General features: G+C 56.5%; 2 protein-coding genes across 10 annotated transcripts in view; both read left to right on the forward strand.

The window, feature by feature from the left end:
• Positions 1 to 5,549: 5,549 nt before the first annotated feature.
• OPN4 (opsin 4) lies at positions 5,550 to 16,734 on the forward strand. The gene is made up of 10 exons (XM_043596769.1): positions 5,550 to 6,075; positions 7,393 to 7,538; positions 8,828 to 8,961; positions 9,286 to 9,489; positions 10,131 to 10,302; positions 10,756 to 10,920; positions 11,854 to 11,961; positions 12,876 to 13,056; positions 13,887 to 14,030; positions 16,343 to 16,734. Exons 1-10 carry the CDS (start codon positions 5,947 to 5,949, stop codon positions 16,421 to 16,423), a joined length of 1,464 nt encoding a protein of 487 aa, XP_043452704.1. The 5' UTR covers positions 5,550 to 5,946; the 3' UTR covers positions 16,424 to 16,734.
• Positions 16,735 to 18,325: 1,591 nt separating this feature from the next.
• LDB3 (LIM domain binding 3) overlaps positions 18,326 to 27,615 on the forward strand; it is a 64,295-nt gene continuing 55,005 nt past the window's right edge. For 6 of the 9 annotated variants that reach the window (XM_043596770.1, XM_043596774.1, XM_043596772.1 and 3 more), the window contains exons 1-2: positions 18,798 to 18,925; positions 19,018 to 19,133. In XM_043596770.1, coding sequence (XP_043452705.1) covers positions 19,041 to 19,133 — 93 coding nt within the window. In that variant the 5' untranslated portion in view covers positions 18,798 to 18,925; positions 19,018 to 19,040. Of the gene's footprint in view, positions 18,518 to 18,797; positions 18,926 to 19,017; positions 19,134 to 27,615 lie in introns of those variants that run through there. The other 3 variants (XM_043596778.1, XM_043596771.1, XM_043596779.1) reach the window with 3 other exon arrangements.

Raw genomic sequence — 27,615 nt, forward strand, 5'->3', positions numbered from 1 at the left:
ATAGTGCCTAGGGTGGTTCAAGCCTCTCTCTGTGTGACCCAGTTGGGGTGCTCTGCATGCCACTAGGAAATGTCAGAAGCTCTTAGGAATGAATCTCATTGTTGAAATCTGTAGCAAGTTCTTGCTTTACGCGGGCGGCTGGGCGTGCCCAAGGTACATGCCTCTCTAGGGTGTGTAATCAGTTTTCAAGTTAGAAGTTTGTTCTTTCGGCTTTACTCAATTTTCCTTGACTTTCTGTTTCCCAATTCCTCTCTTGTACCTGTTAACCGGCTCTGACTCCCTTCGACAGAAACTTCCAGCTAAGGGGAGAAAGTGGCCAGTGTCTAGGGGGGAGGATTGCATCATTTGCCTCCCAATAACACAGCAAGCGTGCCCAGGGCAGCCACTATAACTGATGCTAGCCCAGAACCTGGCACACTGCTGTGGTTTGATAAGTGCATGGTGCTTGGCTGGGTGTGAGATTGGAACCCCCAGACTGGACTTACTGAAACATCACACATGGACTTGGCAAGATGGGCATAGGGAATACCTCTTAGTGCCTGGCCAAGAATGTGGGCATCAGAAGGTACAGGAAAGGGTCCCACAGTGCTGTGTAAACTCTGCCCCATGGCTGTACCCAGGCTAGTCCCTCTTTTGGCTCTCACAGGCTGCACAGAGGCTCCTCAGTGGTAGCACCCCAGAATGGGGAGTAAGGGCAGAAGGAACCACTAAGAGGTGGGCCCCAGGGAACAAAAGGACTCTGGGATGCCTCTGGGGACATTAGCAGGACCAGTGGGCCACTTAGCTGGCTCCCTATGGGCAGGCCTATACTGGTGGAGGGGCACGGATGGCGATCACAGCAGGTGAAAGGGCGGAGTTACACCTCCCGCCCTACAGCAGAGGTTAGCAGAAGAGCAAGCTTTTCTGGATTTCTGAATTTATGCCCTCTACCCCCACTCTGGGTCTTGGGAAAGAAGACCCTATCCTGACAGGGTTTGTCTGTAACCCCACCGGTTCCAGGTGAGGGGCGGCCCAGGTGAGCTGCTGGCTAGGTGCCTACAGGAACATACTCATTGAGACATTTAATATTCCCCTGGCAACAGCTCCTGGGAGTTTCCCAGGAGTCTCTGGGTAACCAGATAGCCCTTGCCAGCCTCAGGATGAGGAAGCTGATCCCTAGAAGTAAAGAGGATGGGAATGGCATGGGAATGGCACTACAGGACTGCCTGCTAGACCAGAGAGACCTGTCTCCCTGGATGCTGGTGCTGTGGCCAGAAAGACAGAAATGCAGGGGCCAGAGGCCTGCCCTCCTGGCTTTTCTTATAAGACCTTTCAGGACTTCTCCATAATAGACAGGAATTCTGGGGCTCAGAAGAAAGTAAAGTTGGCATCAGGGCCCTGTGGGCAGTGTCCATGACGCTGGTTGATTCTAGTCCCCCAGCAAGTGTGGGTTATGCGTTGGCTGATGACTCAAGACTGAGTTGTGTCTAACTCATGCTTGATCTAACATAAAACGTCATACCCCCTGCCTCCCTGGCCCCTTGGCTGTGCAGACACCCAGGCCCCCTAAGCCACCGAGGGCGGCCCTCGGGCTTCCTGCTTCCTATGCTTCTAAAACTCCCCTGAGGATGAGGGGCCTAGAAAGCTTTTCCCACTTCCAGCCATGCCAGTGAGGTATGAGGAGCAAGCAGCAGGTCAGTGGTGAGCTGTGGGTGAGGGCTCCACTGTGTACCACAGTGCACACACAACCCCTTTTTCTCCTGGCACTCTGTGTGTGTGTGTGTGCATGCGTGTGTGTGTGTGGGGGGGGGGGTGATGCGTGTGATGGCGCATAGACTCCTAGGTCATGCTGGACATAAGGGTGGCTCAGGCTGGTTCAGGGAACCCAGAGGCCGGCCAGGCAAACAGCTCATACCTCTGCCCACCCAAGACTCAGGCCACCCCTCCATGAGCAGCCCCTAGAGAGGGGTGAAACAAATCAAGGAGCAAGAGCACCTGTAGGTGAGCTGAGACAGCTGATCTGCCTGCTGGGGTGGGGGACCCACACCATCTACTGGCTACAGTGGCAGGTTGGGGGTGGGGTCGAAGAGCGATAACCTATGTCCCCCACTGCCCTTCCCTACTCTGTTCTCTTTCCCAGGGAGCCACACCTGTCAAGCCCCCCTACCTCTGGTTTCCAGGCAGGTTTGGCCAGTAGGAGGCAGGTGCAGAAGACAGGAGACCAGAAAGGAGGGATGGGAGTTCATGCTCCACACTCTGCTCACCATGGCACCTCTGCCAGCAGCCGCATCCCCACCTAGGCTCCAGCTCCCACTCGTGAGCACAATCAACAGCACCCTGCTGGACCGCTCCCACCCCTGGAGTCCCAGGGCCCACCTTCCTCCTGCTGTCCTTCCAGCTTTCATGGCAGCATGTACTGCTCTTGCTAATCCCTGGGTGGCCTCGGTGTGCCCTCAGGGCAGCTTCCACCACCCCTACGTCCTCTGAAGAGTCTAGATCAGCACCTCACCCATTTAATGTGGATGGGTCAGCTGATTCAGTAGGTCTGGAGCGTTTCTAGCAAGCTCCAGGTGACAATGATATGGTCGGTCCTTGGACAGCACTTTGAGAAGCAAGGACCATGGAGATTTTCCAGAGACAATGTGTAGGCACTTTGTAGGGCATTAGGTCACAAAGATGAAACAAACAGACCCATTCGTGATCCAGGGAGGGAGAGGACACAATCAGATGACAATCACTATAAATGACACAATTAGTGAGTGCCCCATAGGATGGACAGGAGGCTGTGAACAGTTGGGTCCTCGGGCACGTCCTTGAGGTGGCGTTTGAACAGAGACCTAGAGAAGGGGTGGAGGGAAGTTTCAGGAGAAATGCATGAGCAGAAGCTGGTGACAGAGGGACTGTGTGCGGTCTGTGGACCAAGAGGAGGCCAGCTCACCTGGGGCACAATAAAGACTCCTTGGTGAATGAGCCCGGAGGCCCAGGCACCAAGCTGGCTCCTCCTCCTCCAGAAGGAGGGTTTGCACCTGAACTCAACTCCCCATGCGATCAAGCATCCCCTTCCCACATGGCCCAAGTCCAGCTCCCAGTAAGGTCTTCAGGTACCAGAAGCTGGCATTCTCAGATACTTCCCTGCTTGCAGGCAGCCACACCCAGACTGTCTGGCACCTGCACCTGGTGGCTCCTTCCTGAAAACAAGGCTGTTCTGGAGCATGCATTCAGTGGGGGATTGCAGGCCTCTTCTTGCCATGTGCTGGGTGGTGCTGTGTTATTTTCCTTCACCTCCTTGCCAAACTGGGGCTTTGTCTATGTCTCAAGAGCAACAGAAGCCACCAAAGGATGAAGCATGAGGCTATCTGACTGACTTTGTGGTTCTAAACGACTTTAGGGCTGTAGCATGAAGAATGGGCTGTAAGGAGGCAGGTAAGAGAAAAGGGAAGGCCATGAAGAGAGGAGCCATATGTGGGGATGGCAGCCTGCTATCAGCTCCAGGGGCCTGGGACCTAGAAGGCCCCAGAGCCAGCAACTGGCCCTGAGCACTGAGGTCAGCCTGCCCTCAGTGACCAGACCAACCAGACTGGGAGAGGAAGAGATGCCTGACCGGCCTCCGAGGAAATGGGCACTAACTAGGGTGGGGCCTGTGAAGGGTTTGAGGACCCCTCCCTGTCTGTTCTTGTGCTCACTCCTGGATGGAGTGGGGCCCCTGGGACTGTGGATAGAGAAGCCAGGATGGGCACGGGAAGGCTGGGTTCCACTCTGAGCCAGGCCTGGAGAGAGATCTAGGGGGCAGAGTAGGGAGCAGAAGTGGGGCTCAGGGGTGGGAGTGCAGTTGGGCACCCGTGAGGTCTGAGGAGAGTGATGGCAAGCCAAGGGCTTCCCCACCTTGGACCCATGGCTTGTAACTTGGACAGCTTGGGCAGTGGCATGCCCAAGGGGGACAGTTAAACACTGTGTCCTTGGAGGCTGAGGCTGCCCACGTGGCTCTCTTGGCTCAGCCTGGACAGCAGGCTCTGAGCAGAAGCTGGGCGCAGAGGTGTGGAGCCAGAGGGTTGCGGTGGGCCCTCCCCTGAAGAGTCGTGGCACAGGACGAGAGGGTGGGACATCTCAGCATCACCTCCAAGGGCAGCTGTGCATCAGCCATGGAGGATGATGTAAAATGGGCCATGGGCTTCTGAAGGCCCCAGGTGTGAGGGATTCAATATCTCAGGACTTTAGGAGTTGTTTTGAGGTTTATGGTGCCCAGGGTATGGCCTCTGCTCATCTGTCCACTGGCAAACACTTCTGGGGGCCCCTGGTGCTAGGTACTTCACCTGCATTCTTTCCCAATTATCAGGGTAGAAAATTGGGGAGAATAGTGAATGGGTCTTGGTGTCAGTTCAGAGTGGCTCCCAGCTGAGATCAGTAGGTAGAACCCCATATTCAAAGGCCAGCAGTTGGTAAGTCCATGCTGGGCACTACAGGGAGAAACAAAGCCGGGGTCCAGCCTCACCCACCACCCAAATGAGCCTCTGTGAGCCTAAGACTGACATGGAAGGTCCCAGGAGGAAGTGTGTCTGAACCACGAGCTGGCGCCTGTTGGGAAGTGTAGCTTCTCTCCGAGTGTGGGTGCTCCCCCCTGCCCCCCATCCCACCCAAATCTGGGGCTTAAGGAAAACTGTTTGTAGAGACTGGGGGTGGGGGGAGTCCTGGAGGAGGAGACGGCATATGTCTCCACTCCAGGGCTCTACAAATCTCTGCGCTGTGCCTCTGGACACACTCCCAAGTAAGATGTTCCTGGAAGCCAAGTGGGCCCCCTGTGAAGATTGCTCAGCTCTGGGCTCTTCACTTGGCTCCTGCTGCCTCCTCCAAGAGGGGACCTTCCACCCCGACACTCACTCATCTCAGCCAGGCCTGAGTCCCCAGGTCTCTACCAGATTTGCCTTTTTGGATTTTTAAAGTCTTTATACTCCAATAAAAAAGTTTATTATCAGGACGCCTGGGTAGCTCAGTTGGTTAAGCGTCCAACACTTGGTTTCGGCTCAGGTCATGATCTCACAGTTTGTGAGTTTGAACCCCTCACCAGGCTGTGTGCTGATGGCGTGGAGTCTGCTGGGGATCCTCTCTCTCCCTCTCTCTGTATGCCCCCCAACATAAATGAATAAAAATTTAAAAAATTTATTATCAAAGGCAAGAAATAAACAAAATGCCTTGTGATGTGATCTCACCCTGATTGTGTGATATCCTGGTACATCCTCAGCTTCTTCATCTGTGGAGTGGGTGACCAGCCTTGGTTCTGGGAGGGGGGTGGTTGTGAAGACGTGATGGACTCATGCGGGCTGAACCTGAGGGCAGGGCACCCCACGGAAAGGGTGAAGCTGGGCGCCACTGGGAAACCCCAGGCATCATTGAGGGAGCAGACGCTGTTCTTGATGAGCTCGGGGAAGAGAGAGAGCCTTGTCAGAGGGGAGAACAAAGGCTCCTGTCCAATTTCCAGGAGGCCAAGCACAACAGTCTCCCCTGAAATACACATATACACACACATTCACACTGATACACACTCTCATACTCATGCGCATGCGCACACACACACACACACACACACACACACACTTTCACACATGTATACTACCATCATCAAACCTTCTGTGGACAGATACCCAGGGACCTGTATCTGAGGGAGCCTGCAGGACCGAGCAACTGGGCATGTGCACTCCCTGCTCCGCTACTTAAAGGTGGGGACAGACCCCGTGGCTGTGAGTCGCCATAACTGTGACACTCGTTCCTTTGTGCTTCACTGGACACAGCAGTCATCAGCTGGAAGAGCAGCTCCAGGCTCAGTCCATGCTGGATGCAGGAACAGGCAGCCAGCCAATCAAGCAGGGATGCTAAGGAAGGAGGAAATTTGGGAGACGGGGCACAGCTAATATCCTGAGCACCTTGTGCCCTTGACTTCTCTGTGGGCTTGAGAAAGGACAGCCCTACTTCAGGATGAACCCTCCTTCAGGGCCCAGAACCCAGGAGCCCAGCTGTGTGGCCACCCCAGCTTCACCCAGCAGGTGGGATGGCTACCGGAGCAGCACTTCCAGCCTGGACCAACCTCTACCCATCAGTCCCACGGTAAGCCAGAGGCCAGCGTGTGCACACACAGAGCCTCCCCTCCCCTCACCCTGACCTCCATGTTGGGAACACACAGGGGCTTTGACAGGGAGATAGAAATGGCCTGAGCTCTACTGTGGGACCTTGGGCATGTTACTGGACCTCTCTGAGTCTATCCCACAAAGAGGACAAGGAAGACAGTGTAGGGAATGTCTTTCCCTGTGGAGTGCATTCGAGGAACAGAAAGGCCAGCCCTAAATGACAAGGGGCTGGAATGGCCAGATCTGTCCTTGGCTGCATCCATTCTTTTCTGAGGGTGGTTGGATGTCCCATGAAGCCTTCCAGAGAGGAAGGCATACCCTAGGTCTCTGGATTTGTCCAGCCCAGAGTGAAGTGTTAGGTGCCTTCTGTTGCGTCCAAGATCCTGCCAGGGCCCCAGGACCATAGCCCCCAAACCCACTGTTAAGTGGGGAGGGCTGGCCCTTAGGACCCTGGGATGCAGGCCTATATCCTGGATAGGATGGAAAGGCTCTGTAGCTATAGGAGGCAAGCCAGAGACTAACTTGTCCTCCTTCCCAGGAAAGGAGCTAGGGCAGAGGGGTCTTTAAAGCCCTTTGTACTGGCCTATAGGGTCATGACCTCCCTGGGAGGTCATGGGAGACTTAAGTGTTCTTTTTTTTTTTTTTTTTAGTTTATTTATTTAATTAATCTCTACACCCAACATCAAACTCATGACTCCGGGATCAAGAGTCATATGCTATTCTGACCGAGCAAGCCAAGTGCCCCGTAAGCTTTCTTTTTAAAGGGAAATTCCTTTCCTCTCTCCCATGCCAGGCATCAAACTCAGCCCCATTCCATTATACTGTGGCAGTCTTTGAGGCTGGGGGTCTTGAGGAGAGGGGCTCTACCCAACCCCACCACCCCAGAGTCTACAGGGCCTAGAATACCATTGCGGACCATCTTGAGTGCTTGGGTCAGGGCCATATAGTGGAGAGAAAGCCACCCACGGGATGGCTCTGCCTTCTCCCCAAGGAAAGGTAGACTTACTCCAGCCATGTTCCTCCTTGTCAGACATGTGTCTGTCTGTCCAACCAGCCTCCAACAGATGATCCTAGAATCCTTGTGCCTCTGTGTCATGGTATAGTAGCTTGAGCTTGACTTCAGAGAGATCTGAATTTCCACTCTGGTTCAGCCACTTCCTAGTAGTGTGGCAAGTGGCTGTGCCACTCTGAGCCTCAGTCTCCCTACCCACCCTATGGGAACCCTAACCCTTCTTTCTCGGGGTTATTTGAAGATGACAGGATAACGTGATGCTCTTATTTCTCTGTCTCTCCGCAGGCAGCCAGGGCTCAGGCTGCTGCCTGGATACCTTTTCCCACAGTTGATGTTCCGGACCATGCCCACTACACCCTGGGCACAGTGATCCTGCTGGTGGGGCTCACAGGGATTCTGGGCAATCTGATGGTCATCTATACTTTCTGCAGGTACCTGGTTGGTGGGCATGGGCACTGAGGGCAGCTGGCCATGCAAAGACAGGGCAGGAATTCTAGTGCCAGTTCTGCCAGGGCTCTGTTGAGCCTGGGTGGGGACACCACGGCCAAGCCCTCAGTGGTCTCAGGGCAGGCCTCCATCTTCCAGCTCAGGGAAGGGGCCAAAGAGTAGTCCAGGGCAACTTGAGTGGCACATGCCAATGGGCCCCAGGCATAGTTTCTGTAAGACAAATGTCCCTACAATATCCGAGCCTCTGTCCATTCTACCCTGCTCTCAGCTTACCTCCATGTCACCTGCCCCAGTGGGTATCCTTCCTCTGCCTCAAAGAGCAGCCCAGGCAACAGGACCCTTAATCCTCAAGACTCTCAGCAGCCACCCTTGGAAACCACCCCCAGCTTCTTTCCCCACTTGCCCCATTCTTGGGCTGAATGGTGAGACAGGAGGTGAAGAAGTGAATTCTGACCCTACTACCTATTAGCTGAACCGACTTTGAACAAGTCACTTATCCTCTGGGAGTCCGTTTTTCTTGTTGGCAAAACAGAGTTGTGATTGATTTCATGGAGTCAATGTGATGGTTAAGTAAATCTACTCCTGTGCAGTGCCCATCAAATAAGTGTTTGAATCCTGGCAGTGCCACTTACTGAGCCTTGTTATCTGGAAGAAGCCACTTCCTGGGTGGGAACCTCCGTGTTCCCATCTGGAAAAGAGGGAGGGGATAGATGCAAAGATGGATAATTATGGGAGAGAAGTCTGTGAAAGTGCCTGACCTGTAGGGCACAGCCTGGGCCATCCCCGAGGGTGAAGACTGCAGAAATACTGAAATGAGGGGGACAAGGAGGGGCACCTGAGGAGGAAGATGTGAGAAGCTCCGCAGGAGGAGCCACTTGGGAGAACTTGGCCTGGAGGGGTTCAGAGGAGTGAGGGGTGTGTCCAAGGAGAGAGTGTGGGTCATGCAGAGGGTTCCAGAAGGAGAGAGGAGGAAACAGATGAGCCCTAGAGCTAGCTCCTGCTTCTGCTGGGCTGCACGACACTCTGGGAGTGGTATTGCTCTCCATACAGGGCAAGAGTTGCTGTCTTTCAGGGGACCTCACTTCTTAGTCCACACTGTCAGGCTCCAGAGCTGTCTGGCTGGTGCTGGCTAGGCAGCAAGACGGATTGTGGCCCAGTGGCTGGTGACTGTACATGTGCACATGTGTGCGTGGGCACGCGTGTGTGTGTGCACATGTAGTTCAGGGAAGTTCCCCAGCAGAAGCACCTCCTGACAGCTTCTGACCCTCCACAGGAGCAGAGGACTCAGGACACCTGCCAACATGTTCATTATCAACCTCGCGGTCAGTGACTTTTTCATGTCCTTCACCCAGGCCCCTGTCTTCTTTGCCAGCAGCCTCCATAAGCGGTGGCTCTTCGGGGAGGCAGGTAGACGTTCAGGGTTCCCTCATGCTGGAGGGAGGAGGAGGGTTGTGGTGGGCCATGCCCACAGTGGAGGGTGGCCTTGTACAAGGAGGTGATCTGCTCTTCCTGGGCAGAGAATGGGTGGCCGCCCTCAATCCCATGAGTAAGCAAGAGGGAAAACTCAGCTTCTGGGCCAGATGTGGCAAGTAGCCAGGCTGGAGAGGGGCTCAGGGCTGCTTTTCTGGAGAGAAGGCAGGAGCTGAGTATGCGACATCCTCAGACGCTCCCTCCCCTGGGGTACCTCATGGGCTCCTGCCAAGATCTGAGGTCAGGGAGCTGTGCCCACAGGCTGCGAGTTCTATGCCTTCTGTGGGGCTCTCTTTGGCATCACCTCCATGATCACCCTGATGGCCATTGCTCTGGACCGCTACCTGGTGATCACGCACCCACTGGCCACCATCGGGGTGGTGTCCAAGAGGCGGGCGGCGCTTGTCCTGCTGGGCGTCTGGCTCTATGCCCTAGCCTGGAGTCTGCCACCCTTCTTTGGCTGGAGTAAGTGGACTGGGGGAATCGGGAGAGGGGAAGATAAGCTGGGAAGGGCATGTTCAAGGGGCAGGTTGGTAGACTTGGGGTGGCCAGCTGGCAGGTGGGGCCAAGGGAGTGCTTGAGGCTCAAGGCAGATGGATATTCAGGGCACACGACTAGCAGCAGGGAAAACTGATGTGCCATCAGCAATCAGAGCGTGACCGGGGTTCCCCTCTCCCAGTACAGGGGAAGACCACATGGCTTTTGGGTGGTGGGAAGTGACAGGTGTATCCAATGCTGAGTTGCAGAGTCAGACACGCAGGCGTTGGGGTGTGGGGCTTGAGCGGGTAGGAGAGTTAGCAGGAAGGCACCCACCTTTCTGTGGCAGGATCGAGCACCTGGCCAAATATGGTGGAGTGAGACCCTGGGGCTATGGTGAGGTCTCTGTTCCAAACTGGCAAAAATGGGCAGCAGTGGGCTTTGCCTGCTAGAACTGGCTTGGAAAGCTCCCCTCCAGGTGCCCTGCTTTCCGTACTGAACTGGGAAGGGCGGGGCTTGGGACCAGTGTTCAGGGATCCCAGACCCCACCTCCAGAGCCCCTGCTGGAGGAGGAGCCTGAATCACACTACCCTGAAGGCTGAGCACCTGCCCCCCACCCCGGATTCCAGGCGCCTACGTACCAGAGGGGCTTCTGACCTCCTGCTCCTGGGACTACATGAGCTTCACGCCATCAGTTCGAGCCTACACCATGCTGCTCTTCTGCTTTGTGTTCTTCTTGCCCCTGCTGGTCATCGTCTACTGCTACATCTTCATCTTCAGGGCCATCCGGGAGACAGGCCAGTAAGAGCTGGGTGCGAGGAGGGGCTGGATGGGAGGGTAGCCATACCCCTTTCCAGGGTGCCCCTACCCTGCCCCCAGGCTCACATGTGCACCCACCCAGGACATTCCCAGCTCCAGGTGGGCAAGGACAAGCTGAGCACACGTGCATAGTAGATGGGATGTCTAGAGATGAGAGCAACCTGGGTGCTTAGAGGAGTCTCAGAAGATGGGGACTTCTGAGGAGGGGACCTTTAGGCTTGGTCAGGAGGTCTGTGGGGGTAGAGAAGACATCACAGGGGGAACCACAAGGAGTCAGCTTAGGCTGGATGTTGTGGAGAATTTTTTGGGAGTCAGGGCTTCCTGCATTGGAGGGAATGACCAGGTAGGTCCAGGCAGCCTCCCCCACAGCGGCCATGATCATGGCACTCACTGCATCCAGAGTGGGGTCAGACTCGGACTTTGCACCCGTCCTAGGGCTCTCCAGACCTTCAGGGCCTGCGAGGGTGGTGGTAGGTCCCCCCGGCAACGGCAGCGGCTGCAGAGAGAGTGGAAAATGGCCAAGATCGAGCTGCTGGTCATCCTTCTCTTCGTGCTCTCCTGGGCCCCCTACTCCATTGTGGCCCTGATGGCCTTTGCTGGGTGAGCAGTGCCTAAGGGGCTGGGGCAGGGGCCGGAGAGGGGAGGGAGGAGGGTAAGGGGACCCTCCTCAGTCTAAGCCCAAGCCAGCCATCCCCACAACCGAAGTCAGTCCTCAGAACTTTGTTCATTCTCCCCGGGCTGTAAGGTTCCCTGCAGGAGATGGGCGCACCTGCTCCTGGAGGCACTGGAACACATACCAGGTTAGGGCTGCAGGGAGCTCTGGACCACAGTGGATTTGACCTGAGGGCCTACAAGGGCTACCAGGTCCTGCCAGATCCCACGGGAACACTTGACTCTCTCTGAGTTTCTGGCTCCCTCTTCACCTGTGGACACACAGCCAGGAGAGCCACTCACCCCCTGCCTGCTCGTCCTTTGTGGCTAGAGTCTGGGGACCTTGATGTCCACAGCAGCGTGGACATAGGCCAGAATGCAGGAGCACCTTGAGACAGTGATACTTATTAATCCTGGGACTTGTTTGGGTACGAGACCTCCTTGTGCAGGAATGGCCTGGTCCTCCCTAAAGCTCTCTGGTGAAATCACTCTAAGGCAGCCAGGGAAGCAGTGGGTCTCAGGGTTGGGTGGGGTGGGGGAGGAGATGGGCGGAGGGCCAGAGTCACTGGGGGTGGGGAGGGCTTATTGCCAGCAGCACAGACTCCAAGCTATAGTGGACCTGGCGGAACCTCCCAACCTGGCACATCTTCCTCTCAGCCGCCCTCCCTCAACTGCTCCCCTGGTTCCCGCTCACCTCCGGTCAGAACGCTCCCTGCATGGCAGTCCCTCCTGGGGGGCTGACTTGGCTGTGCTGGTTTGGGCCAGGTTGGGCTGTGCCCTGCAGGGCCTGGCCTAGAGGAAGAAGGTTCCTGAGTGGGAAGGTGGGCTGTGGAGGCTCTAGGAGGGCCAGCTGGCAGGGGGACCACTGCTTCTCTGTCCTAGGTACGCGCATGTGCTGACACCCTACATGAACTCGGTGCCAGCTGTCATCGCCAAGGCCTCTGCCATCCACAACCCCATCATTTATGCCATCACCCACCCCAAGTACAGGTGCGGCCCTCCTCCGGGACCCAGCCCCAGGTCTCCAGACCCACCCTCATGGGCACAGAGGGCCTGAAGCAGTGAATGGGGGCAGAGGCCAGCCATCTTTCCTATCTCTTGTATATGTGGGGACCTCTAGCAGCTGGGAGCAGCCAGTGACACTAGGTGGGGTCTGGAGCCGCTGTGCACCCCCCCTACCCACTGCCCCAGTTTCCCAGGGGGCTCAGCTTGGAGGGACATCAGAGCTCCCTGGGCAGTGTCCAATCCTGACTATGGAATTTTTGGAGCCAGGGCCCAAAAGCAGCCAAGATGGCCAATAAGCAGTGATACCCGCTAGAAAGAGAAGTCCCCAGAGAGCAATGTCCTAGAGAGACCACAGTCGGGAGAGTTCAAGGGCCCTAGCAGAGGCCTGGGACTGGTTCTGGCCCAGAGCCTTCTCTGCTGATAGAATCCCAGCACAGCTGGCCTCTTGCATGAGGAGGCCTTCAGTGCTTTCTTTTGCCTGGTGGTGTCAGTAACTCCCCACCCTGCTGAGGCCAGCTGCAGGCTCAGAGGAGCGTCCCTGGTCCCCATTGGAAGAGATGTGCCTTGGGCCAGCCACGTGAGAGCTGAAACCAAACACCTTGCTGAACCTGCTACCCAAAGCCTCTCCCTCCATGCCCATGGCCTCAGTGTCTGTCCATCCCCAACACTATGAACCTGCCAGTCTCTTTCACCCCAGCATCTGTCTGTCCTTCCTCATCACCTCCTCTGACTGCCAGTGTCTTTTTGTCCATCGCCATCACCCTATCAATTGTCTGTCCTCATAACTACAATGTGTGAAACTCCCCCATTTCCCCAGTGGCTTTCTCTCCACTCCCATTAGCCCTGTATCAGTCTGTTGGTCCACCCCCATCTCCTAACCAGATGTGTTGTTCTTGCAGAATGGCCATTGCCCAGCACCTGCCCTGCCTGGGGGTGCTGCTGGGCGTGTCGGGCCAGCACACTGGCCCCTACGCCAGCTACCGCTCTACCCACCGCTCCACACTCAGCAGCCAGGCCTCGGACCTCAGCTGGATCTCTGGACGGAGACGCCAGGCATCCCTAGGCTCAGAGAGTGAGGTGGTAAGAATGCTGGGCCCTTGATGGCTAGCACCTTGCCCTCCTTTCCCCAACCAGGCCAGCCTCAGGCCTCTGGGCAAGGCTGCCTCTGAGACTCAGGGACCCTCAGGACCCTGGGATGCGGTCAGGAAGAGCCCTTCACAACTGTTCCATGGCTTTCCCTTGCACCATCCGCCCCTGACAGGCAGGGACCCTGGTGAGGCAATGCATTGGCCCAAGGTCACCCAGGAGCAGGACCAGGACTGAACATGCATCTTCCAGCTCTAGGCCATCTCTCTTCCATGCTGGCATTATTCCAGGAGCTTAGAGCCACAGCTTGAAAAGACAGGCATTTGTGGCCCTAGAGGGGCCTCCCAAGAGACAGGCAGGAGCTAGCTGTCCCCAGGAGAGACTTCTGTGCTGTGGGCTCCTGTCTCCCAGCCACACCTGGGCTTCTCCATCACTGTAACTACAGGGCCCACCATGGGCCTCACCAAGAATTGCCACTGACCTTTTGCCACTGCTTCCATCCCTGGAGGTCTCTGTTAAGGGGCCGAGGGAGGAGCTGCCAGTGGTCCCTGCCTTGAACCACTGTAGTGCACGACATCAAAGAATGAAGACAGACCCATCCCACATGCTTAAGAAGGCACACAAATGCACACACACACACACACACATGAACACATGCACTCAGAATTTGCAGGGATTTGGTGACCAGCAAGCCTACAGTATCACAGACCTGCCTCAGTGAATATCTGTGTGGACGACGAAGAGACACTTGGCTGGGGAAGAGGGCAAGAGCAAGACTCTGGAATGTCCCTCTCACCTCATAGTGGCTCTCTCACCTTCCCCAGGGCTGGATGGACACGGAGGCGGCAGCTGTGTGGGGGGCTGCGCAGCAAGTGAGTGGACGGTTCCCCTGCAGTCAGGGCCTGGAGGACATGGAAGCCAAGGCCCCTGTCAGGCCCCAGGGACGGGAAGCAGAGACGCCTGGGCAGGTGATTGGGCCCGGCACCTGCCAGTCTATAAGGGGGTGGGGACAGGGGGCAAGTAGCCCAGGGAGTGGCCTGGAAAGGGGAGCTGTTCTTGTGGGCGGGCCCAATGCCCTCTGGGAATCACTCCCTCCCCATCCAGATTTCCCTTGCCTGCCTGGGGTGCCTGGGGGTCTCTGTGACTCCAAGATGCTCCGAGCATGCCTGAATGTGGTCTGTGACTGTACCTGAGAGTGTCTGTGATTGCGTGACCCTGACTATGCACATGCATGGCAGGTGGTGGTAGCTCTACAGTGCTGTGATGATTGTATAGCTTGTGTGTGTAAGTATGTGTGACCGTGACAGTATGTGGTATGTGGTGTGCAGTGAGTCAGTGGAGTGTAACTTGTGCATGTGTGTGACCATGTGCCCAGCACATATTCTCTGTCTCTGTGACACCACAGGGCATAGGACTGAGTATGCCCCAACCTGTCCGCTCTAAACTGCGTGTGACCATGCTGTCTGCGTGACTGGAGGCTGGATGTACCTGGGGGGTGGGTGTTGTAAGCTGTTATGTGCTCGCTATGAATGCCCTGAGATTAGGATGTCACCCAGAATACTTGTGGCTATTAAAAGAAGGGCAGCTGTCAGCCCAAGTGCCTATGGAACGGAATGTCGATGGCGATTAGAGAAGGCCATATTCTGGAACGCTGGAAATGCCGTGTGCACAGGCCCCGAGGCTACCCTTCCCCCTCAGCTGACAGCTCTCTATCCAGCCCCTCTGTTCACACTGGTGCAACACCCCCAGCTCCTGGGATCTCTTGGGCTTCCCTAGCAAACCTAAGACCATGTCCTGCCTTACGTCCCCAAGGCTGCCCCCTGGGTGTCCCAGAGAGGGGGAGCCCTGGGCTGCCCCCTGCAGTTGCAGAATCCCTGCCTCTCCCAGGAGCACAGCTCCCTCGATGCTCCAGCTCCAGGGACGACTCACCCCCTAGCCCTGACCCTGGGCACTGTGAACAGCCACAGAGGCCAGGACGGAGACAAGCAGTGAGGAAAGGCAGTGGAGGGAATGTCCTGGGGGGAATTCTGGGCCGGGCTAGGGCACTGGGCAGGGAGGGACAGCATATCAGCCATCACCTAACACGTGTGATAAGCACTGCCATCGAGGTATCAGCACACAGGGTGCTGAAAGCAGAGGCAAGTCCCCGAGGCCTCCCCAGGAAAGGTGGAGGTGAAGCAAGGGTTGCCAGGCAGGATGGGGGTGATGTTGAGCAGTCCAGGCCAAGAAAAGAGCCTGTGTGAACACAGTGGGGCCACTGGGGAGCTTGGCGTGTCCTGGAACAGAATGTTGCTCTGTGACCCAGGAGCAGCCAGAGGGACTCCGGGAGCTAGTGGTGGGGAGAGAAGAGGAGAAAAGAAGGGCAAGAGGTGGTAGGAACTGTGGGGAGGCCCAATCAGATACTGACCTGAGGGGTCTCTAGCCTTGACCCTGGGGGAAGCAGGGAGCCCTTGGAGGACTTAGCTAGGGCTTTGAGGTAGGCTCGGTCGACCTTGCGGGGTGGTTGGGTTCCCTGCAGCGGCTGGAGAAGGACAGCTGGAATGTAATGAGCGGGCAGGGAGAAGCCTGGAGGAAGCTGGTGCTGTAAGACAGGCAAGAAATGAGGCGACTGCGGCCGCAGGGCGAGAGGAGACGCAGGCCCCCCAGAGGGAGTAGAGGAAGAGGACAACTGGACGGTGGGGGTGAGGGGAGCTCAGTTCTGACGGACTGCAGGAGTCTGAGAGCCTAGGGGACGGCCCCGGGGGGGAGGTCTTGCTGGTGGCCTTAGATATTGCAGGCTCCTTCCTCCAGGCCACAATGTGGCCTCGGAGAAGGCCCATCCCCCAGCCAGGACACAACCTGGCCTCTCCATGCGACCGCACTTCACTGCTTGGTGACCCTAAACATGGAGGGTCACTGGGAGAATGCTCCCAGTGGGACCCTCCTGGAGCTAAACATATGTGTGCTGTTTGCTTTCAGACCAAAGGGCTGCTCCCCAGCCAGGACCCCAGGATGTAGGGTGCCCATTGGCTCACCTTTTCTTCTGGGACGCATCCACCTCCCTCACCTCCCCCTCATACACACAGACCCAAGATCACCCCATGAGCCTTCAGGCGTTGGAAGTGGCCCTGTCACCCAGGCTGTGCTGGATTTGGGACCCCACACCCCAAAACACCTGCCCTGCCATGTGCTCGGCACCCACTTCTCATCTCAACAGCCTGCACCCCAGGCTCAGCCCAGGCCCTCCTGCTTCCCAGAGTCATCTGCCTCTCCTCAAATGCTGTGTGCTGTGATTGTCCAGGCGATGACAATGGCGATGGCTCCGTGGGACACGCCAGCTAATTACGAGCTGCCGCTGCACCCGGGCTGGGCATTTCACTGACGTGGGCAGGCCAGCACTGCATCTCCCGCGGCCAGCAGTTGAAGCCGAGCACAGACTTTCATGCGCCGGAATCTGTTCTTCACCGCTATCCCCTTCCTACTTCCCCAGTGCTATTTCTGCCATGGCCCACCCTCTTGTGCACACATACATTTTCGGGCACACTCTTCTACCTGCACATGTCTGCATGCCCACCAAACACACGTGTGCACACACTGCACCTGTGGCGTGTCTCAAATCAGTGACCTAAGATCATCCCAGGGCTGTATCGCTCTGACAGCGTATAGGAAAATAAAAAGCAGAGAAGCATGGTCTTCACCTGTTGGTGTCGCGATGGGAGAGAGACCCAGGGCCTGGCCTCTGACGCCCGCAGCATCTCTTTCTCCCCTCCCTCTGTCCCCCACCTTGCAACTCTCACTCCTGAGGCCTCCACCTCAAACTGCGAGGGGAAGAATGGAGGAGGGACAAAGACCAGGCTTGTCCCCACCCCCACTCCCCAGTGAGCTGCTGTTATCAGGAGGGGGTTCATGCCCAGCCTGTGGGCACCAGCTCCTCTCTGGCTGGGTCTCCCAGGGGAGGCAGACGGAGGGAGGCTGGCCTTCCCCTTTAAGAGCATCCTTCCCATCACCCCTCCCTTTCCCCAGAGGCAGCATCAGGCAGTGTGGGTGCCAGAGTCCAGAGAAAGAGCCTGCAGCTCCAGGTACTGCCTAGCCCGGGGCTTCCCCTCCCCCTACAGGGTGGGCTTCTTTCTTTCCCCACAAAGGTCGTACCTCGCTGCTGGGTCCTTTCCAGCTTGGCAGGACAGACCCCTCCTAGGAAAGGGGGTAAACCTGGAGGTGGGGATGGATGGGAGGGGGCCTGGGAGTGAGGTAGGGGATGGTATGGGGAGGGTGGGGTGCTGGCCACGAGCTTCCTGGACTTCCTGGCTTCCCAGGCCAGGCCTGGGCAGGGGGGCAGCCTGGGCTGTCTGATACCCAGCAGAAGAGGTGGTGTAATGGGGGAAAGAATACAGGTCCTTCTTTGGCGTCTTCCACTTGATATTCTTGTGAACTTGGGCAAGTTACCAAATGTCCCTGTGATGTGGGGATGCTACCATGCATGTTGTATGTGACAGGCCATGAGGTGGGGTGATGGCAACTGGGAATATGTCACACCCCAGGCCCACTCTGAGTCTTCAGGGCCTAGCCAAGGCTAGAGCCTTCCCAGAGGGCCAAAGAACTGCCAGCCCTGTCACCTTCACCTTCCCTGAGCCTCAGTTTCTCCAATCAGAGCCAGTTTGGGCCTTGATCTATCTCCAGACCACACAGGGCCTGAAGTGTCTTCTGAGGAAGGGCTTCTGGAGGTATCTTGGCCCAAAGAACACACTGGCTGGAGTCCCAAGGGGCCTAGGCCCCCAGGTCCCCACCCAGAACACACTGTCTCTGGGTTACAAGCTAGACACACACCGCACGCACTTCCCCCTCCTTATGCCTTCTGGCCCCACATCCCAGCAGCTGAGCAAATGGCATCTCCTCCCCTCCTCCCTACCCACTGCCATTCCAGTGCAAAGGGCATGGGGGCCTGGCGTGCGACATTGGCAGCTGGAGCTTTCCATGCTGCTGTCAAGTTTTCCAGAGCACAAATGAGACAGGAGAGCCAGGAATAACCTCTAGGCCCCTAGAGGGTCTGGAGGGTGTGGGCCTGCCTCAGACCTGCTTTCAGACCCTGTGCCAAGACCCTGTGCCCTTTGCCCCCATGCCTGGCCTGGGAATCGGGAGGTTCCTGCGGCCACGAGGAACCCATTATCTGGCACAAGCCCAATAGAAATGAGCACCATTCAGATGCTCCAGCATGGCCTGGGTCCACTCCCTGTGTGACCTTGGAGAAGGCACTTAACCTCTCTGAACCCTGGTTCCTGCAGGCCAAGGTGGCAGCCTCTCAGAATCTGAGGGGATAATGGCATGAGGGACCTGGAGCTGAGCTCAGCCATGACCATAGACACAGTTATTATTTGATCATTTTTACGGCTGGACAACCCTGGACCAATTGCCAGTCTCCTGAACAGAAGCTCTGTCCAGACCAGCTGGAGGCTCAGCTTGGTCCCAGGTTTTCTACTGGGTAAGCTTCAACCTCAGAGTCCTCACCAGGGAGCACAGGGCAGAAAGACACAAATTGCAAAGCCCCAGTCTTCTGGGCAAACGGGTGGGTTGAGCTGGGCCGAGAGAACACACATCTGGGCTCTCTAAAGGGCAGAGGGAGCAAGGAGGAGAGAGCATTATCACTAACCTGGCCAGTCCCCCATCCTGCCCCTTGGGGGGTGCTGGGTGCTGGACACCCCTCCCCAGGGGCAATATTAGCCGTGTGAGTCACGGTGGGAGGCTGCGGGCGGGCAGAGTGTAGGGTTACAGTCCATTTATGGGCGCAGCAGAGGGCAGATATCAGTGTCGATGGCATTCGTTCCCAGCTATTCTTAGGAGCCTCTCAGGAGCTCCACACAGCCTGGCCAGGCAGCAAGGGACGGAGCAGGCAAGGCTGGGGGTCGGGGGTAGGGACCCAGGTATAGGCTGGGGAGGTGGGTGCGTGAGGGCCCTCTCATTCTTCTCTTCTCTTGTTCACAGAGGCTGCCGCTGTCAGCACCAGCATGTCTTACAGCGTGACCCTGACCGGGCCTGGGCCCTGGGGCTTCCGTCTCCAGGGGGGCAAGGACTTCAACATGCCGCTCACTATCTCCCGGGTGAGTGTGCACTGCCCACACAGCCTGGCACCCACAGGGGCGGGGCACACTCTGAGGAGGGTGTGCGCATCCCTCTGCTGTCCTCCCTGAGGCTCTCAGAGAGCAGAGCATGTCCCATCCGCAGACTTGGGGCTGGGACTGGCTCCAACTGGATACTGCCGGCCACAGGCCCTTGGTTTTGGCCATAGCTGTTGTCTACCTGAGCTCGCCAACCTGTTGTGAGTGTGAAACATGGGCAAGTGGTGGGTGTTTTGAGCCAAGAAGGAAAGGCCAAGTTCGCTGGGTAGGCAGGCTGGTGAACAGAGTATAGTGCCTTCCTAAGCCCTTCCCTGGGGAGGGTGGGCTCAAGGTGCTCTCCAGCCTGGACCATCTCCACGGAAGGGGGCAGCTGCTTTGGGGAGAGAGCACTCCTAGCATGGAGAGGGCAGGTGACAGTCCAGCACATAGATAGGTGGACAGACTGGTGACTTCAGCTGCCCTGCCATTGGGGCTCAGGGCTAGGCTAGGCTGGTAACTGGGCTCCAGTACCCCCTTCATCCCAGGCCCCAGGTAGCAGCCTCATCTCTACCCCCTTTCCTGGGCCTGCTGGGGATCTCCTACTGGTTTCCTCCCTCACCTGGCCGGGCCCCTACCCATTCAGCCACAGCGGCTCTGCCTACCTGTTTGACATTTTATTCCTCATGCTCACCTGGGCAAATGGTCCACATGTTCTGGAGTGTCTGTGGTCAGGGAACAACTTGCTGGGGATGTCACAGATCACTGGAGATTGTCTGAGTAGCTCTACTGCCTATCCAGGAACACTCAAGTCCAGAGAGGCGATAAGCTAGATCTGCTTGGGAGAATCTGTCTTTGTTTTAACCACTGCTGTGTTCCCAGCACCTGTACCAGTGTCTAGAACACAGTAAGCATTCAGGCAACACTTGTCAAAGGACTCTCCCGTGAGTCTGGCTGAGCTGCGAGTCTCAGACCCTCTCTCCAGCGAGTCTGAAGGCCCTGAGGCTCAGGGTGGACTGTGAGATGTGGGAGGGCAAAGGCAAGCCCTGCCTGATGGGGTAGCGCTGAGGCTGAGCTCCTGTGCTGCTGGTGTGGGCACGAGGGGGCAGGCTGAGGTTCCAGGCTGTCACTGGAGGGTGATGGATGGGCTAGGGAGCTGGGACTGCTGCCCACCAGGGGACAGGGAGGCAGTGTCTTCTCAGGGCAGCAGAGCTCTGCTGTGGTTCTGGGGGTGGAGGGTGGGCGCGGGCAGGGAGGCACTGAGGTGGGCAGTCAGTGCTTGGCAGAGGGGACAGGGAGCCAGTGCCCCCATGGAGGAGCGATCCTGCTTGTGGAACTTGGTGTGGGTATTTGGGGGGGATCTGAAGAAGGAGAAGCCCCATTCAGTGGTGACATAGGAACTTCATAATAGCTACAAAAGCCACACTCCTCCAGCGGGGGGCACTGGCCCAGCTCTAGTCCCAGGAAATGGCCATGTTCTTCATCCTGCCAGAGATCTTGTTCATCTGACTTGAGTCTCCACCCCTTCAGACCCACTGTCCCAGAAACCGCAGGGTGCAGTACCAAAAGGACACCCAGAGCCTTGCACACCCTGCCTGATGATGTGGTGATACATGGGCATTTGAGTCCTAGTGGACACTGCCCCTCCCCCGCTGGACCCTGCACTGCTCTCAGGTGGTTACAGGTTTCCTGTATGTCCAAGGAGGGGCCGTCTACCCTCACTGTCATGGATCCACAGGCCTCCCATGCCTCAGACTGAACCCACATCTCCCCCAGCCCTACAGTCCTCCAGGCCTCATGCTGGTGCTCCCTGCCCCATCCCTGCGGGTGGAAATTAGCCTCCTGTCGCAGTGGCACCCAGGATAGTCAATGACCTCACCCAGGATCTATGCACCACCTGGCCTCAGCCAGCCCAGGGCTTATATTGCAGCACAGAGGCCTTAAGCTAGACAGCAGGAAGAATGTCCTCACTGCAAGGAAAGGGTGTATTGGGATGTCATGGAGCCAATGACTAGGGGGACCTTTAAAAATAGAACCCGCGGCTCATGCAGGGCATCGGGGGATAGGTACAATGGCCTCTCAGCCTCCTTCAGAGCCATGCCCCAAGTCATCAAGGCTGGGAACAGGCTGGGATGGATGCTGGATCCTCCCCAGGGCTTAGAACCTCTTCACAAATTTCTCGGGTGGGCCACTGATATCCTGGGCTTGGGCATCCCAGGCTCAGTGCTACTGGCCAGGTAGGGCCCAAGACACTCCCACCAGGCTGTGGTATTTCCTGCTGGGGCTTTTAAGGCCCTTCTGGACCAGGAACTTCTTCCCCAGTGGGATGCAGGGCCAGCGGATGCTCCAGTGTCCTGGCCTGAGCCTTTGCAACAGGGCAGTGGTGGCGTATTGCAGCGGGGTAGGGATGGGGGCAGCAAAGGCAGGGCTCGCTCATTCTCAGCAGGGCCAACAGCCCTGGGCACCTGGACTGCAGTCCTGAGAGAGGTGGTTGGGCAGGCGGGGCTGCGATTACCGTCTCACTTCAGAGCGGGGCAAACCGAGGCTCGATTTGCTCAGGAGCTCTTGTGACCTTAGGAACCCCTAACTCCTTGGCCTGCCGCTCATCCCTTTGGCTGGGGATTAGTAACAAAGTACTGAATGGGGCCTGTCCCCTGTCAGCTGTAGACACAGGCTGCTCCTCCTGGAAGAAGGCTGCCACCCTCACGCTGGGTGGTACCTCCAGTCCCCACCAGCCCCCCTCCCTCGCCCAGTCTCCCTTCTGAGGATCCACAGAGAAGTGGGTTCAGGAGGGAGAATGGGAGGGTGGAGGGGAAATGCCTTTATTTATCCTGGACAGGTGCGGCTAGGCCTGCAACATGAGCTCCCCTCTCCCCCCCCCCCTCCATCCAGCCTCAGCCAATTCTCCAGGAAGTGGGGGAGGGGTGGGAGGAGCCGCTAAGGAGCAGCTCCAAAGGCCCAGCCCATTCGGGTCCAAGAGCTGGGGCAGAGGCAGGGGCTGTGGTCTGGGGCCTTGTCCTTGGTGCGTAGTGCAGCCCTTGACTCTACTGAAGAAGTGTGTGTTTTTGTCTGGCTCTGCTGCTCACAGTTATAAAATTCTGTGCACCTGTTCTTCCACTGAGGTGGTGGTGAGGATGGGGGAACCGTGGGGCTGAGCCTGGACCCCGGTGGGGGGAGGGGGGAAGGGTGCCCGTCTCTCTGCACCAATGCCTCTATCTCTTACAGCCTTATTCGCTCGGCCTAGCAGGCTCGTGGGGCACCAGCCCAGAAGCCTTTGTCTCTTTGCTGTTTTTGGTTCCAGTATTTGTCAGATCTCCTAGCTACAGTGGGGACGCAGAGGACGGAGGGTCCCCTGGGAGGGGGAGGGGGACAGGCCGAGACTATTCTGGGGCAACTGTGTCGGCAATTCCTGGAATTTCGAGGCCGTAGTTGCTGTTTCTTGGGCAGCGCCTAGCAGTGCTGACAGGCTGTGCTGTTTATAGCCACCCTGAAGGTCAGGCAAGCCTCCGGAGGGCTGCTGGGAGGCTGGCCGGGGCCTTCCCAGATGAAGGAATAGGGAAGATAACCGGACAGAGGCCCATGGCTGGGGAATGCATTCTTGGAGGTGCCCAGGCCCTGCTTCCCTCCCAGGTACTCAGAGATGTCTGACTCTGTGAGGGCCCTGAAGGGAGTGGCATGAAGCTGGCTGGGCCCTGAGGAGCAGACCCTCCAAAGCCTTGGGCCAGGACCTAGGACAAGGGCAACTTCATGGGCAGCCCCCGGGGCTCCTCAGGCTTAAGCCACTGTAGGACAGCAGCAAGTGTGAGGAAGGCCGGGCTTCCTGAGTAATGCCTACTAGGTCCCTCTGGGGCAGCCCTCCCACCTGGGAGATGTGTCCCCAGTTCCCTGAGTCTCCGTCCCTCTCTGCACGGTCCCCCATCATCCAGAGACTGTCCATGATTGCAAAGGCCCCCTCACCGGAGGCCCTCACATTCCCAAACACAGCTTCTCCACCTCTTTGGAGCCAGGAAACACCTCTATGCTGGGACCATCCTAAGAGGCATGAAGTGGACTTTACCATGCCCCAGTGTTGTCTGGGGCCCACTGAGAGTGACACCTAGGACATCCAGGAGAGAACTGTGGGAAAAGAGGAGAAGAAGAGAGAGACTCAGAAGGTCCTGCAGGGAAGGGTGTGATCCGCAAGAGAGGGGACCAGTGACTCCTGGTTTGGGGTACAGGGAGGTCACTTGCATGTGTGGAGTGGTGGGGGCTGATGCTAGATGGCTGGGTGTGAGAGGGATGGGAGATAGAGGCAGGACCTGCTGGTCATTCTTGGAGAAGCCTGAAGGTGAAGGAAAGGAGAGACATGACAGGAGCTGGTTGGAGCAACTAAGGCAGGGAGATCCGTTTTTTAAAGACTTAACTTCTTTTTAATTTTTTTTTTTTTTTTTTTTTTTTTTGAGAGACAGAGAGAACGCAAGCAGGGCAGGGGCAGAGAGACAGGAAGACACAGAATCCGAAGCAGGTTCCAGGCTCTGAGCTGTCAGCACAGAGCCCGATGTGGGGCTCGAATTCATAACCACAAAATCACGACCTGGGCCGAAGTCGGATGCTTAACTGACTGAGCCACCCAGGTGCCCCTAAATTTTTAAAAAAATTTTAATGTTTATTTTTGAGAAAAAGAGACAGAAAGCAAGCGGGGGTGGGGCAGAGAGAGAGGGAGACACAGAATCCGAAGCAGATTCCAGGCTCTGAGCTGTCAGCACAGAGCCCTATGCGGGGCTTGAACCCATGAACTGTGAAATCATGACCTGAGCCAAAGTCGGCCACTTAACTGACTGAGCCACCCAGGCACCCTAAAAGACTTAATCTTTAAAAAATATGTATGTATGTATGTATGTATGTATGTATTTAGAGAGAGCATGCAAGTGGGGTGGGGGGCAGAGAGGGAGGGAGAGAGAAAGAGAATCCCAAGGAGGCTCCATGCTGACAGCATAGAGCCAGACGTGGGGCTCAAACTCATGAACTGTGAGATCATGACCTGAGCTGAAACCAAGAGTCACATGCATAACCAACTGAGCCACCCAGGTGCCCCAAAAGAATTAATTTTTTTTAATGTTTATTTATTATTTTTGAGAGAGAGAGAGACAGAGTACCAGCGGGGTAGGGGGAGAGAGTGAGGGAGACACAGAATCCGAAGCAGTCTCCAGGCTCCAGGCTCTGCACTGTCAGCACAGAGCCTGATGCGGGGCTCGAACTCACAAACCATGAGATTGTGACCTGAGGTGAAGTCAGACGCTTAATTGACTGAGCCACCCAGGTGCCCCAAGACTTACTTTTTTAAGAGTAGTTTTAGGTTCACAGCAAAATTGAGTGGAAGGTACAGCGTATTCCCACATACCCCCAGCCCCACACATGCATAGCCTCCCCTGTTATCAATATCCCCCATCTGTGTGACACATTTGTTACACACGATAAACCTATATTGGCACATCATTATCACCCGGAGTCCATAGTCTACATCTGGGTTCACTCTTAGTGTTGTGCATTCTATGGGTTTGGACCAAGGTATAATGACAGGGATCCACCATGTAGTATCATAGAAAATATTTTCGCTGCCCTACAAATCTCTGGGCAAGGAGAGGCTTTTTGAGCATAGACAAGACTCTGGCTTGTCTATCAGCCAGGGTGTAGTTGGGGAGCGGGGTCATGGGGAGACAGAAGCTTCCAGCTAGAGGATGAAGGATGGAGCGATGCCCCAGGGGAGGCCAGATGGGAAGGGAGCAGAGCATGGCGTGACAGTAATTTGATCACATAATGTTAAATGCACTTCGAGCTCCATGGGAAATCTCCTGGGGTGGTCAGCCTGGGTTGGTTGGGAGGAGATGCTGGAAGTTGCACAGTACACAGCATCTACTACATACCCTTGCCCTCCCCTCCAGCCCCTGCCACACCTACACTGGCAGGGGCTGGTTGGGGGGCAAGCGTACGTATCTAGAGGGAAAGAAGGCAGGCGCCTGTCTGGTTTTGAGCACTAAGAGTGATGGCTGAGCACTTCTGCAGAGCCCAGCTACCCCTCTGCTGCCAGGGAGCTAGGGAAATAAAAACCTTACACGTATGTGCCTGAGCCCTGGCCAGCGCTTTGCTTCCCTGGGACTATGTACAGAACTTCCACTCTTCCAGCTGATGCTCAGGCCCCTCTAGGGACAGCAGGCTGGCTCAGGACTGGTCAGTTGGGGCTGGCCCCTTACACGCCACTCTCTGCCAGCCCCAGATCTTATTTCCCTGTGGGGACCAAGGAGGCAACTTCCCAGCCTCTACCCCTCTGGCACCCTTGGGGGATAGGGGTTAGGGGCCAGCCCCTGTACCCCCTCCATTGGGAGCTTCCCTGAAACTTTCTTAGCTCTGCACCTCCTTACAGGATAACCTGCTTAATTTTTTTTTAATGTTTATTTATTTTTGAGACAGAGTCAGAACATGAGCAGGGGGGAGGGGCAGAGAGAGAGGGAGACACAGAATCTGAAGCAGGCACCAGGCTCTGAGCTGTCAGCACAGAGCCCAACGCGGGGCTCGAACTCATGAGCTGTGAGATCATGACCTAAGCCGAAATTGGATACCTAACCAACTGAGCCACCCAGCTGCCCCTACAGAATAACCTATTTAAAAATGTAATCCTCACAGAAATCCTGGGCGAAAGGCATTATTTCCGTCTTTACACAGAGGGCGTGGAGGCTGCTCCGTACCCTGAGGTCTGGCTCAGACCAGTCTGTGCTCTCTGCTTTACTGCCTCTCCTCAAGGCACCCACAGTTGCAGAGGCCACAGTTGCTCCCTGGCACCAGCTAGCCCTGTGTCCCCTGTCAGGTGCCCTAAACCACAGCCCAACAAAGAGGAAGGGCTCCCGTGAGGTGAGCCTGGGGGCAATTTTGGCCCCCAACCACCTAAAGCCTGTTCTAAGGAGCTTTTGAGACAGGCCGGTGCTCCTGGAGCTCGGCCCACAGCTGGCCCCTTACTTGAGAGGTAGCTGGTGATTGGGGATGACTGAAAAAGTGGAATGGGGACGAAACAGTGGTTATGAAGAGTTTTTCAAATCCTCAAAAGAGGATAGAAAGACTTCAAAGAAAAAAAAAATCCTCCGAGGATGTAGTGGCTTTGGGTCCTTTGTAGGACAAGGATTGAAGAGAGAGGGGCAGAGTCAGACAAGAGCTACATGGGGCACACCGTGCCTGGACTGCAGGCTTCATGAGCCCTGGGCTCCAGGCCAGGGTCCCAGGGTGGCCCCACCCTTTTCCAGGGCAAGCTGCTCCTGAGAAGGGCGTGGGGATCTGATGGTCCTTGGGCAGAGCAGGGGTGACTTCCTTAGGGTCCCTGCCTCCTCTCAGGAGACCCAGGCAGAGCCAGAAGATCGCCCACCTAGCAGAGAATTACAGCACCCTCCACCCCATAAGCCCCAGGGGTCATGGGCCCTGCTCAGGGCAGCCAAAAGCCAGGCCAGCTGAGCCCTGATGAGCAGACACAGGTGCAGGAAGAGAGGCGCCAGGGCAGACAGGAGCCAGCTCGGCGCTCCCCTCAGGAAGTTTGGCTACTGACCAGGCTCTGGGGAGACTGAATATTTCCCAGGGAACAAGAATCACCTCAGTCTATACCTGAGGACAAGGGGGAGTCAGGCAGGACCAGGCAAGAGGATGGCGGTAGGAAGGTATGGTGTTACCCCACGCCCGAGGGTGACAGATGTCCTGAGGGCAACTCCGAAGGGAGGGCATTCCAGATAGTCCTACGGCTTGTCCTGGCCGATCTGGCCCCAGCAGCTCTTGGATGTCATTCTGGTGTCCTTGCTCACACTGGCTTCCATGAGCTTTTGGACACAGCTCCGGTCCTCCCTGGCAGGCATCATCTCTGCAGGCATGGGGCCTGCCCTTCTGTCTCGGGGTCTGTAGTGGCCCGACCTGGAAGCTCCTTGCTGCAGAGTAATGGCCCCCTTCTCTGTAGATGGTGAGAAGCATCTGGGGGAGCCCTGGTGTGGGCGTGTCTTGCTGTAGGGGAGCTCTGGTGTGGGGTGTTCTACTGTAGGGGAGCCCTGGTGTGGAGGTGTCCTGCTGTGGGGGATCCCTGTGGGCAGTCCACTAGGACAACAGAGGCATTGCACAATTCACCCTGAATGGAGACACACTGGTAACTGCTATTTTCTCTGAAATGCTTCCCAGCTAAGATGGACTGATGGATGGTCAGGGGGACTGACATGTGACACAGCAACTTGAACAAATGCTAAGGTGGAACCTCAGTGGTGGCTACGTGGGTGCTCACTGTAGAACTCTTCAGATGTCTATAAAAAAAAGTGTCTGGAATAGCATTGACCTGAACGTGAAGCCCGAAGGTGTCCATAAAGGTGATTTTCTGCAGATGGGCCTAGATGGGCAACTCAGCTTGCTCTCAGGAGTCCCCTCTTAGCCTAGAAAATGTTTTCTTTTGCTCTGTTGTTTTGTTCCTGTCTGTTGACAGGAACCAATGTAT

This window comes from Prionailurus bengalensis, chromosome D2, assembly GCF_016509475.1.
Source record: "Prionailurus bengalensis isolate Pbe53 chromosome D2, Fcat_Pben_1.1_paternal_pri, whole genome shotgun sequence".
In the NCBI taxonomy this organism is placed as follows: Eukaryota; Metazoa; Chordata; class Mammalia; order Carnivora; family Felidae; genus Prionailurus; species Prionailurus bengalensis.

Coding starts and splice junctions, on each gene's coding strand:
- OPN4 (XM_043596769.1), top strand. CDS start 5,947: ATGAACCCTCCTTCAGGGCCCAGAACCCAGGAGCCCAGCTGTGTGGCC. Junction 6,076..7,392: donor CTCTACCCATCAGTCCCACG/GTAAGCCAGAGG, acceptor GTCTCTCCGCAG/GCAGCCAGGGCTCAGGCTGC. Junction 14,031..16,342: donor AAGCAGAGACGCCTGGGCAG/GTGATTGGGCCC, acceptor GTGATTGTCCAG/GCGATGACAATGGCGATGGC.